General features: G+C 45.7%; 1 protein-coding gene across 1 annotated transcript in view; it reads left to right on the plus strand.

The window, feature by feature from the left end:
* The window catches only part of IZUMO1 (izumo sperm-oocyte fusion 1), a 115915-nt gene extending 103723 nt beyond the window's left edge, over positions 1-12192 (plus strand). The window contains exons 10-11 of the mRNA XM_063435594.1: positions 6561-6741; positions 11907-12192. Of these exons, the coding sequence (XP_063291664.1) occupies positions 6561-6741; positions 11907-12003 (278 nt within the window). The 3' untranslated portion in view covers positions 12004-12192. The remainder of the gene's footprint in view (positions 1-6560; positions 6742-11906) is intronic.
* The last annotated feature ends 238 nt before the right edge of the window (positions 12193-12430 follow it).

Genomic DNA, 12430 nt, shown 5'->3' on the forward strand with positions numbered 1-12430 from the left:
CACAGGTATCAACAATATCACATAGCTCATATGTCAAACAGAGTTTTGTGCATAACATTTGCTAACAGTGTAACGTCTAGCATGGTCTTGAAACATTGTTAGGATACATTTCTCAGGGTACCAGAGCTAGCAAGGTTTTCTTTCACTTAGTCACGTATCGGTCTTCGCCTGGGTTTACCTGGTCACAACTGCGTGCCTCTTCAATTAGTGGTACGCGTTCACCTCCCCCCTAAGATTGTCAGCTTAATTCCTTTGTCTTTACAGCATGGGCATCTGTATAGTACCATGGTGCCTTTGTTGCATTGGGTCAGTAAAGCTCTGTGCATGCGTGGGTACCGCGTGAAGTACTAGCTTCAATAGCATGCGGTGCAAGTTTAGTCGAAGGCTTCTTAACAGGGAGGGGGGGGATAATCGTCGCCCCTTGTGATTCCCTTCTCAGTGGGGTGCCATGTCCAGGCTGCTAGCTGTATTAAAGGGTCAGGGTTTGTCTGTGGGCCCATGTCTAAGTGACTTTTGGCTCCTGTGTCTACGTGTGTGTTTACATCTGAATCAGTCGTGTGGGTCTGCCTGTTTGGCAGTTACTGGTCTTGTTCCATGTGGCCGGGTTTCGGCTCTAGTCAATATTTGCACCTGGCGTCGCTTGTCTGTCTGGGTAGCGTCTTGTCAGGTTAGGGCTAGCTTCGCCTTGTGCCCTGTGGTGTAGGGAGGGTTGTCGGGTAAGGGCTGGTTACGAGGGAAGTGGGGAGGGGGGGGGTAGGGCAGGAACAGGTAGGGTCGGGGATTTAGAGCCCGGGTGAGGTCCAATCTTTGCAGTTCCCATATCCCATCAATGCGGGGCGTGTATCGGCGTGTCTATGCGGCTCCAGCGGCCACTCTGGGCCCCATGCCTGTCCCAGAAATTTTAAGCGATCCCCCTAGAGACATAAAGCCTCCAGGGGTACCACTGTAGTGGGCTTCAGCATACAATTGCTGCTGCTTGCCCCGTGACCACCCGTTCACAGACCCGTATCGCAGACGATCCTACAACAGGACGGGAGACCCAGGTAAGCAAAGAACTGCCCCTTAGACCCACTACAGTAGAAAGACCTCTAGCTTGTGATACCCCAGAGGAGTTTCGGAGGGAAACCAGAGAGGTCCCAACCCTCCAAAAGTACCGTGAACTAGCTGACAGTGGGGGGGATGAGCATGAACGTTTTGTATGGTATAACAACAGGTTGTATAGATTGACCTAAGGTAGGAACAGAGGCTGTGTCCCTTCGCAGAAGAGCCAATTAGTGGTACCCAGAAAGTACCGATTGGAACTTCTCCAAATTGGCCATGATATTCCCTTAGCAGGGCATTTAGGGGGTAACCGCACCACCTACAGGCTCACCCAGACCTTTTTTTGGCCGGGGATCTCAAAGGATGTGTGGTGCTACTGCAGTACGTGTGATGTCTGCCAACGAGTAGGGAAGAGAGGGGATCATCCTAAGGCTCGACTGTGACCTATGCCCGTAATCGAGGAACCATTTAGCAGGGTGGAAGTCGACTTGGTAGGACCCTTACCTAACCCCAGTCCCTCCGGTAAGAAATATATTCTTACCATGGAGGACTACGCTACCCGCTACCCGGAAGCCGTCGCTCTGACGAATATCCAGGCGGACACTGTCGCCAGTGCTCTAGTCGGGATATTCACCAGAGTGGGGTTCCCTCAAGAAATACTGTCTGACAGAGGGACCCAGTTTACCGCTGACCTAACCCAACAGTTATGGAAGGTCTGCGGTATTAAGACCCTCCTCAGCTCACCATATCACCCCCAGACTAACGGTCTCTGTGAACACTTTAATGGAACCCTGAAGCAGTTACTGCGGACCTTTACTGTGGAATACAGAGACTGGGAGCGATTCTTGCCGCACCTCTTGTTTGCATACTGAGAGGTGCCGCAGGAATCCACTGGGTTCTCTCCATTCAAACTGCTCTATGGAAGGAGAGCTCGAGGCCCTCTCGACCTCATCCGGGAGCACTGGGAGGGAGAGATGGAACACAAGCAGGTCCCCATTGTGCCATATGTTCTGGAGATGCGGGACTGCATGGAGCATTTAGCTCGGATGGCACGGGACCATCTCCATGCAGCCCAGGGTCGACAGAAACGTCGGTAAAGAACATTCCAGGTGGGACAGAAGGTTCTGGTACTTAGACCCGTTAAAGGAAATAAACTCCAGACCTCCTGGCAGGGCCCTTACAAAGTAGTAGCGCAAGTCTGCGACACTACTTATGTGATTGCCAGCAGCAAGGATGAAAGGATTCAGAAATCCTTCCATGTTAATCTGTTGAAAGAATACCAAGAGAGGCCAGAGGATATTGCAGCCATATGCATTCCTGCTAACGAGGACCCAGATAGCCTACCTATCCCAGATCTGATAGCACGCACAGAACCCAATAGCTTGCTTAGTACGGTGCAACTAGGGGAGCGCTTAAACCCAGCAGAAAAGGGTCAGCTCAGACAGCTATTAACTGAAAAGGGATTAACGTTTTCCCAAGAACCAGGATACACCCCGCTAGCGACCCACTACGTAGAAACCCCAGGACAAACCCCTCTTAGACAGACCCCCTACAGAATCCCTGAGGCAGTGAAGGAGGAAATTAAAAAGGAAATCCAGGAAATGTTGAGACTAGGAGTTATAGAGCCATCCGACAGCCCCTGGGCCTCGTCCATGGTACTAGTGCCCAAAAAGGACGGAACTACCAGGTTCTGTGTGGACTATAGACGCCTCAACGACCGTAAAGTGACGGATGCCTACCCAATGCCCAGAGTAGACGAGCTATTAGATCGCGTTGCCAGGGGGCGAAATCTGACCACCATTGATCTGTGCAAGGGATACTGGCAGATTCCCCTGGCCAAGGAAGCTATCCCCAAGTCGGCGTTCGTCACCCCGTTTGGCCTGTACCAATTTAAGGTCATGCCATTCGGGATGAAGAACGCCCCAGCTACATTTCAGCGCTTGGTGGATAGACTCCTTGATGGCTTCCAGGACTTCGCTTACGCGTACCTGAATGACATTGCGATCTATAGCGAAACTTGGGGAGAACACTTGAGACATGTAGAGGCCATACTGGATCAGATTCGGCCCACAGGCCTAATGCTGAAGCCAGAAAAGTGTCACTTCGGTATGGCCGAAGTACAGTACTTGGGACACAGGGTAGGGTGTGGGAAACAGCGACCAGAACCAGCTAAAGTTGAGGCTTTGGCGAACTGGCCCACACCCAATACCAAGACTCAAGTATTGGTGTTCTTAGGGACAGCCAGGTACTACAGGAAATTTGTCCCTGACTACAGCGCCATCGCTAAACCCCTGAGAGACCTGACTAAAAAAAACCTGCCTAGAATAGTCCTGTGGTCTCCCGCCTATGAAACAGCCTTTCAAGCCTTAAAGAAAGCTCTGATCAACGCACCTGTTTTATCTGCCCACGTCCCTAACAAATGATTTGTCGTTTATACAGATGCGTCCATGTACGGACTGGGGGCAGTTCTAAGCCAGATCGGGGAAGATGGAGGGGAACACCCTGTCGCGTACCTGAGTAGAAAATTTTTACCCAGGGAAGTGAGCTACGCGGCAGTGGAGAAGGAGTGTTTGGCCCTGGTCTGGGCTTTAAAGAAACTTACACCATATCTGTATGGCCAGGAATTTACCCTTATTACAGATCATAATCCCCTGGTATGGTTAAACAGGGTGGCTGCAGATAATGGACGCTTGCTGAGGTGGAGCTTAGCGCAACAACCATACAATTTTTCCATACAATACCGCCCTGGCAAGTTTAATGGTAACGCGGATGGACTGTCCAGGCAAACAGAACTCCTACCCTGACAGCCGGCCGGACAGCCCCAAGTTGACCCGAAAAGGATCAATCCGGGTCTGCCGGAGTGTTCCACAAAAGGGGAGCAGTGTAACAGAACCTTACCTTTGCCTGGGAACATTTATTACTAAACCGGCCCTTTAACCACTAACCAGGTATCTGCACATTAACAGAGACTATAACTACAATGGAATGTGCTTACCTGGTTCATGGGGATTACATTTAACACAGTTCGGGACATTTAACCATTGTAACAAACCCCTACCATGTTGCCTGGGAACCTCTACCTTTTGTTTGCTTTTACCATTATCCACATTGCCTAAAGAAAGACTGTCTGGACCTTGAACTATTTTTGGACAAAGGATTGGTACATTTGATATGGCACTTCGGATACAGCCGAAGTGCCGAAGTAGTCGAAGTGGCCGCCATTAAACAGTTGAACACGTGGCAGTGGCCATTTTAATCCAGTCAAACGCGGTCAGCGGTGTGTGCCGTCAAATCCATGGAACGGAAATCGGCCACACAATTGCACGAACACCGCTGACCTGTACCTTCCCCTACCCTTCAACACTGCGGCTGGAGACTAAGTCCCGTTCGAAGATTCGAACACCCGTTCCAACGGGACTTAGTCATTTTGGCCTAAAATAGACCTACATTAGACTATTGAACAATGCTGAAACGCACCCTGGTTCCACTTCGACACTTCGACAAAAGTCGAAGTGAGTTCGACGATTCGAACGCCGCCTTCGGATGGGACTTTGTTGGGAATTTTCAAGGCAGAAATAGACCGACCGCACAGCCTGAATCTGTGGAACTGTTTTTGGGCATGCAAACAGGCGTGCGGTCGGTCCAAAGAGAATTTTGAATATGTTGTTCCACAATTTATGTTGTTCATAAAAAAATAAGTTTTATTCATGTACTATGTAAAATGGGAAAGTTATAAAAATGCATAAGAAATATATAAGTTTTAGCTTGGAGATAATTGAGTAGATACAGTAAGAAACTCAATTATCTCCCAAGCAGAGGGGAGGGAATCTGTGGGTTGTAACCATTGTTTGATTGGTTAACGTCTAATTGGTTGTGGGCGTCTCCCTTGCATGGGAGCACTGCATAAAAGGAGAATCCCTGTCATTAAACCTCAGTTCTTCTTGACCCTTCAAAACGTAGCCTCGTCTCGTTCTTGGAAGGGGATTTTTACTGCATTATTACTTTACTTTTTAACAGCTGAACCTGACTCTCCTCTTGGATCTTGTGGATGGGAATTGTAACAGACCGTTTCAGCAGACAAGGGGTTAAAATCCGTTTAGGCGATAATCCCCTTTTCACAGACAGGCACAAAACTCACGAATTGGATATAAGTGAATGCACCAAACTCCCGAACTGCATACAAGGGAATAAGGTAGCACTCCAAACTCCCGAACTAGAACCTCACGAATAGCTGCTAGCAGATGAACAGGAAAAGCTCCTAAGCGGCTTACACTCCTGGCAGTCAGTCCCTATCCGCATACAGTGAATCCCCCCAAGAACGAGACAAGGCTCCATGTTGAGGGTCAAGCAGTGGTCTGTTTCTTGAGGGCTACCTGCCCCTGTATTTATGCAGGTCTCCCACCTGGTGGACACTCCCCTAGGGGACCAGATGGAAGACTGTAACAATGGACAGACATTTAGCATTTCAGGACATACAGCAGTAAAACATCCCCACAATGCATCCTGGCTTCCTTCCCTCTGCCCTGGAGAAGTAATTCAATTATCTCCCAGGACAAAGGCAAAACTCCATTACACACGTGGGGACACAAAGACAGACTATCACTTTAAAATACATAAAGACACATTTTATACATAAAACACAGACATGTAACATATCCCCAGATAGCTCAGGTCTCAGTGCACATTATTAGGTGAATGGCACTCAGACCACACAAATACAGTTGAATTGCCATGGAGCTAAAGTCTTTAATTACACTAATATGCTCCATGGCATGGCTATCTGGGTTAAAACATTCCTCCAACATAAAATACCGAATTTACATGCATTCACCAAATCCATACGAATTAGAACCCGGGGCTGGAGGTTCAGTGGTGCCTGCACGTAAAAGTGTCCGATTTTGGTGCATGAAAGCCGGGCAGAAAAGCGCTGGCTGCCCGGGGAGCTCCAGAACACCGCCACCTAGCGGCCGCTAAGTGTAACAGCGGCCACCCAGTAACAAGCAATTAAGCTGCGGTTAACCGCAGCTTCAGGGAGGTAAATTGGCAGCACACTCCAGCTTCTGTGTGGCCAATTAACAGCGCCGGCCGGCTTCCCACGGCTCTGGGGAGGTTGCAAACAGGCTGTTTGTTCGTTAGATAGAATCTACCGAACGGCTGTGCAGAAAGGGAGAAATAAATCCTTCTGCACAGTAAAATTAACCCTTTAGCTGCCGGTCCATAATCCAAAGGCAGCAGGCGGGCAACCAGGTTCCTCCAATGCAATGTGGCGAGGTTGGTCTCGTCACAGGAATAATCAACTTCACTACCATACAGCAACTTGCCGGGAAAAAGGACGTCTCTAACGGCTGATACCCTCTCACAACCTGGGTAGCCGTTACACCTGCCCCCCCCCCCTCCCAAGAAATGTGTGTATTTTACAACCTAAAAGGCTATTCTTACAATATTACTATGTAATGACAATAAACTGTAATTATACTGCATGATTTACTTAATTAGAAATCTTGTTGTTTCCCTTGTAGTGGTGCCAAGACAAGGACCAAAACTATATATAACTCGACCACCACTTCCTCCTTTGGAAGGTGAAGAAGAAAAAAAACGTATTGCTCACCACCGGAACACCATATCATCATCAACAACAACAACAATAATAACTTCATCAATTTTGGGGTCTTTCTTGATACTTCTAATCATTGCTATTAGGTGAGTACATTTTCTAAGTGTTATTTACAAACTTGTTAAAGGGTCAGTATAGGCATCATAATCTCTACAGTGAACTTTAGTTTTATGGAGCCAGAAGTTCTCTGACACAGTCCCTTGGGGGTCATTTTTTTCAAATGGCTTGACACCTACCTGGATCTTCCTTGCCTACACAATCTGGCCTCAACATCTGATATAGCTAAAGCAGAATTTTCCTTCCACACCTGACATATCAATTTGTCCCCTATTTGGTTGCTCTCATGCGAAAGTAGGAATTTCTGCTTCATCTTCTATATATTAGATAATTGTCCAGCATATGATAAAAGTAGGCTCTTCACCTTGTTTTAGAAAACGTATAAGTAACATCACTGGACATGATGCCTCAAGATGTTTCATAACATAACAGGAAGAGGAAAAAAAATTTGGAAGGGGAGATTCCCCTAATTCACTAAAAAACTACTTTAAAAGATTGTATTGACTGTGTCTGACTGTGTGTGTAGTATTCTGAGTATGTAGCAATGTAAGTCAGGGTGTATAATGTGTGTGTATACTGTACGGTATTTAACATTGTGTGATGTGTATATTGTTCATAGGAGTGTGTGTCATTGTGTGTACACAGTGTCGTGTGTGTCTTTACATAATACTGTGTCTGGGTGTGTGTATTTATTGTCATTGCGTTTGTGGCAGTGTGTGTCATTGTGTGTATACTGTGTCTGAGTGGGTGTGTTATTGTGCATATATTGCAATGTGATTACAGGACAGCCTCAAATGCCAAATTATTATTCATTTTCAAATCGTGACTAGTTATAGCTGTTTTCCCTGTCATTATGCTGTGGCCTCATCATATCTAATGTGGTATTTTCTTTTATATTTTCAAACAATACATATGTGGCCCCTTATTTAATTAAAATGTATGCCTATATAAACAGATCAAAGCCCCATGAATTAAAAATTTATATTTTTGACCCTAGTTATATATACTATTTATATTCATTGGGTTTTTATCCTGACTTAATTAGCAATGTTTTATTCAGGATAAAGTACACAGTGTATCTGATAAAATGAACAGGTATAGTGATTAGTGAGCATGGGTCTTGGCCAGGGGTTCCCAACCCAGTCCTTAAGTCCACCCTACCGGTCCAGGATTTAAGGATTACCCTGTTGTATCTAAAGTGTTTTTTGTTTTTTTTCTAAAAACACCTTAGACACAACTTGGCAATCCCTAAATCCTGGACTGTTAGGGGGTACTTGAGGACTGGGTAGGGAACCACGGATCTAGGCTCATGGTAAAAACCCTATTAGAAGCTGCAGAATTGTCAATTACTCTCCCGTAGTTTCACACATTTAGACTGCATAGTTTTGCTTTCCATCACTGTAGGCTTTTATTTTTTTGTAATTGTTATCAAGTAACTTCAACAACTAACAAAACAGATACAAATCCTATTGTAACCACCAATTCCCTTTAAACCTGAATTCCAACCTTAAAGAGATACTATATACAGCAAGCAATTTTAGTTTAATGAATCAGTTTTGGTGCATTATGCCCCTGCATCTCACCAGTGGCGTCTCTAGGATTCATTTTTAGGGGGGGCACAGGGTGGGCCAGGGACAAAAGTAGGGGGGCACATTCAACCCCGCCCTCGCCGCAGTTTGACCCCGCCCCTGCCGCATGTTAAGCCCTGCCTCCGACACAATGTGTTGTTTTTTGTTTTTTTTTATAATCGCTGGTGGAGGATTCATTATTTTCCACCAGAGATTATTAAAAAACAAACACATTTCCTTTGATACAGTGCCATAGTTGCCAACATTTGAAAAAAAATCCCAAGGACATTTTGCAGCACAGCTATAAATTACTGTCTGTGTATAATATCCCTGGACAGTCAGTGCTCTCTGTATAATACAGGGTTGTGTGTATAATAAATTGGGACAGTCAGTGCTCCCTGTATAGTGCTGCTCTCGGTATAATACATGGCTGTGTGTATAATATCCCAGGAGAGTCAGTGCTCCCTGTATAGTGCTGCTCTCTGTATAATACAGGTCTGTTTGTGTATAATATCCCAAGACAGAGAGCAGCACTATACAGGAACACTGACTATCCCGGGATATTATACACACACAGATCTGTATTATACAGAGAACAGCACTATAGTATTATACAGATAGCTGAGCATATACCCCATGTCCCAATCTCTAGACTACTAGTACCTGTCAACAGCAGCTCCCAGATGCGTGTAACAGGGCTAAAGTGTGCGGCAGCTCACACAGATGATTCAGCGGTAAAGCGCACTCGCTGGCAGAGCCAAACTGAGAATCCAAAGCAGCCCTGGAAAACAATGTATGGCATTTCTACAAGTCAATATGTATATATTGTACAGTAAGCACACAAGCTCACTGACATGCGCAAATAGGCTTACTGACAGACAAAACTCTCACACAAGCTTACTACAGACAAACTCACTTGTATAAACACAAGGCTTACTACAAAGAAGTTCAGGGACACACACAAGCTCACTAAAGACAAGATCACTGACACACACATGCTCACTAAATAGAAGCTCACTGTGTGTGTTTGTGTGTAGTGCAAAGTGTGTTTAGTGAATGTAGTGTGTGTGTGTAGTGCAGAGCGTGTTTAGTAAATGTAGTGTGTAGTGAGTGCAAAGTGTGTTTAGTGAATGTAGTGTGTGTGTAGTGCAGAGTGTGTTTAGTGAATGTAGTGTTTGTAGTGAGTGCAGAGAGTGTATAGTGAATGTAGTGTGAGTGTGTAGTGCAGAGTGTAGTGCAGAGTGTGTTTAGTGAATGTAGTGTGTGTGTAGTGCAAAGTGTGTATAGTGAATGTAATGTGTGTAGAGCAAAGTGTGTTTAGTGAATGTAGTGTGTATGTAGTGCAGAGTGTGTTTAGTGAATGTAGTGTTTGTAGTGAGTGCAGAGTGTGTTTAGTGAATATAGTGAATGTATTGTGTGTGTAGTGCAGAGTGTTTAGTGAATGTAGTGTGTGTGTGTAGTGCAGTGTTTTTAGTGAATGTAGTGTGTGTGTAGTGCAACGTGTGTATAGTGAATGTAGTGTGTGTGTGTGTAGAGCAAAGTGTGTTTAGTGAATGTAGTGTGTGTGTGTGTAGTGCAAAGTGTGTTTAGTGAATGTAGTGTGTGTGTAGTGCAGAGTGTGTTTAGTGAATGTAGTGTTTGTAGTGAGTGCAGAGAGTGTATAGTGAATGTAGTGTGAGTATGTGTAGTGCAGAGTGTGTTTAGTGAATGTAGTGTGTGTAGTGCAAACTGTGTATAGTGAATGTAGGGTGTGTAGAGCAAAGTGTGTTTAGTGAATGTAGTGTGTGTGTGTAGTGCAAAATGTGTATAGTGAATGCAGTGTGTGTGTGTGTAGAGCAAAGTGTGTTTTGTGAATGTAGTGTTTGTAGTGTGTGCAGAGTATGTTTAGTGAATGTAGTGTATGTATAGTGCAGAGTGTGTTTAGTGAATGTAGTGTGTGTGTAGTGCAGAGTGTGTTTAGTGAAAGTAGTGTGTGTGTGTGCGTGTAGTGCAGAGTGTGTGCTTGTAAGGATTCAGTGTGTGTGTGTAAAATAGGGGGGAGGGGAGTATTTTTTAATTTTTTTATTTGTGTATATTTCAATTTTATTCCTCCCTCCCTGGTTCTTACCGTGCCAGGTAGGGGGGAGTTCACATTCCCTGTTGGTCCAGTGGCATGGGGAGGGAGCCAGCCGCGGTACGTTGAAGAGGGGGCCCAGCAGCACACACGGTCTTCCTTTCCAGCTCCTCTCTGACTAACTCTTGCGAGACAGGCCTGCATGCCACGACCGCCGGGCCCATGACAACCGTTATGGTTGTCATGCCCTGATGGCGGCCCTGCTGCTGAGTCCATACACACACACACACACACACACATAGACTGCTGAGTCCATACACACACACACACACAGAGACTGCTGAGTCCACACACACACACACACACACACACACAGACTGCTGAGTCCATACACACACACAGACTGCTGAGTCCATACACACACACACAGACTGCTGAGTCCATACACACACAGACTCCTGAGTCCATACACATACAGACACACAGACTGCTGAGTCCATACATACACACACACACACACACACACACACAGACTGCTGATTCCATACACACACACAGACTGCTGAGTCCATACACATACAGACATACAGACTGCTGAGTTCATACACACACACACACACACACAGACTGCTGAGTCCAGACACACAGACTGCTGAGTCCATACACACACACACACACACACAGACTGCTGAGTCCATACACACACACACACACACAGACTGCTGAGTCCATACACACACACACAGACTGCTGAGTCCATACACACACACACACACACACACACAGACTGCTGAGTCCATACACAAACACACACACACGGGGACTTCTGAGTCCATACACACACACAGAGACTGCTGAGTCCATACACACACAAACACACACACACAGACTGCTGAGTCCATACACACACACACAGACTGCTGAGTCCATACACACACACACACACACAGACTGATGAGTCCATATACACACACACACACACAGACTGCTGAGTCCATACACACACACACACACAGACTGCTGAGTCCATACACACACACACACACAGACTGCTGAGTCCATACACACACAGACACACACACACACACACAAGCTTCCTCACTAGCAGAGAGACAGACACAGAAACACACACACCAAGCCTACCTGTTGCTGGGGGTCAGACATCTTCTGGCTTTTGCAGCAGCAGCAGCAGCATGGGCTGCTGCTTAACGGCGGGGGCGGGTTTTATTTGCGGGAGGCAGGGCTTCATTTGGGGGCGGGGCCTGTGCCGGGGAGTCTATCAGTGCTCCCTCCGGCCACAGACAGCCCCCAGCACCGCTCCATCTCCTCTCTCCTGCATTCCCTTGGGCTGTCACCGACTGTTACAGCCCGAGGGAATATAATTTAAGCCCATGGCCTCCCCCTAGCGACGCCACTGCATCTCACTACAAATGCCAGAAACATCCTGCAATAACTTGGTACATGCCACAATCAGTATGGAATCTATATAAACAAGAGAAGGAGACAGTATTGAATATCTGTTATTTTGTATAATGAATTTTAGTATAATTTCTGACATTTTGATTCGTTGCAGCACTTACATATATCGAACAGCAAAGCGAAAGGGGGAAGTGGTGTCAGAAAAGCAGAAGGAATACGATGAAGATATGATGCAATTAATGTTGCACTAATATCACTGTATTTTAGAGATCCAAATAAAAACTGTCCATATAAAAACTGATCCAAATAATGGGAATAGAAATTACTAATGATCCAACTAGAATGATGGAACGTAATTTGCTATCCATGCTGAAAGAAATGAGTAAAACACGAAATAAATGAAAGAAGGTGGAGGTATCATGGTGGGGGAGAATCAACATAATTAAATCATATATCTACCCAAAGTGGGTTTATCTCTTCTGCATGGTACCTCCAGAAAGTTGGTTGACCTTGGTTAAGTCGATTTAAAAAAAAAAAAAAAAATACATTTATTTGGGCAGGGAAACACCCACGTTTTAGCTCAAATCGACTGGCCTTAAAGATCAGGCAAGGTGGTTTAGGTATTCCACAGTTACAACAGACATGGAAATCATGTAATATTGTACAGGCAATTATCAC

This window comes from Pelobates fuscus, chromosome 11 (genome assembly GCF_036172605.1).
Source record: "Pelobates fuscus isolate aPelFus1 chromosome 11, aPelFus1.pri, whole genome shotgun sequence".
Taxonomy (NCBI): domain Eukaryota; kingdom Metazoa; phylum Chordata; class Amphibia; order Anura; family Pelobatidae; genus Pelobates; species Pelobates fuscus.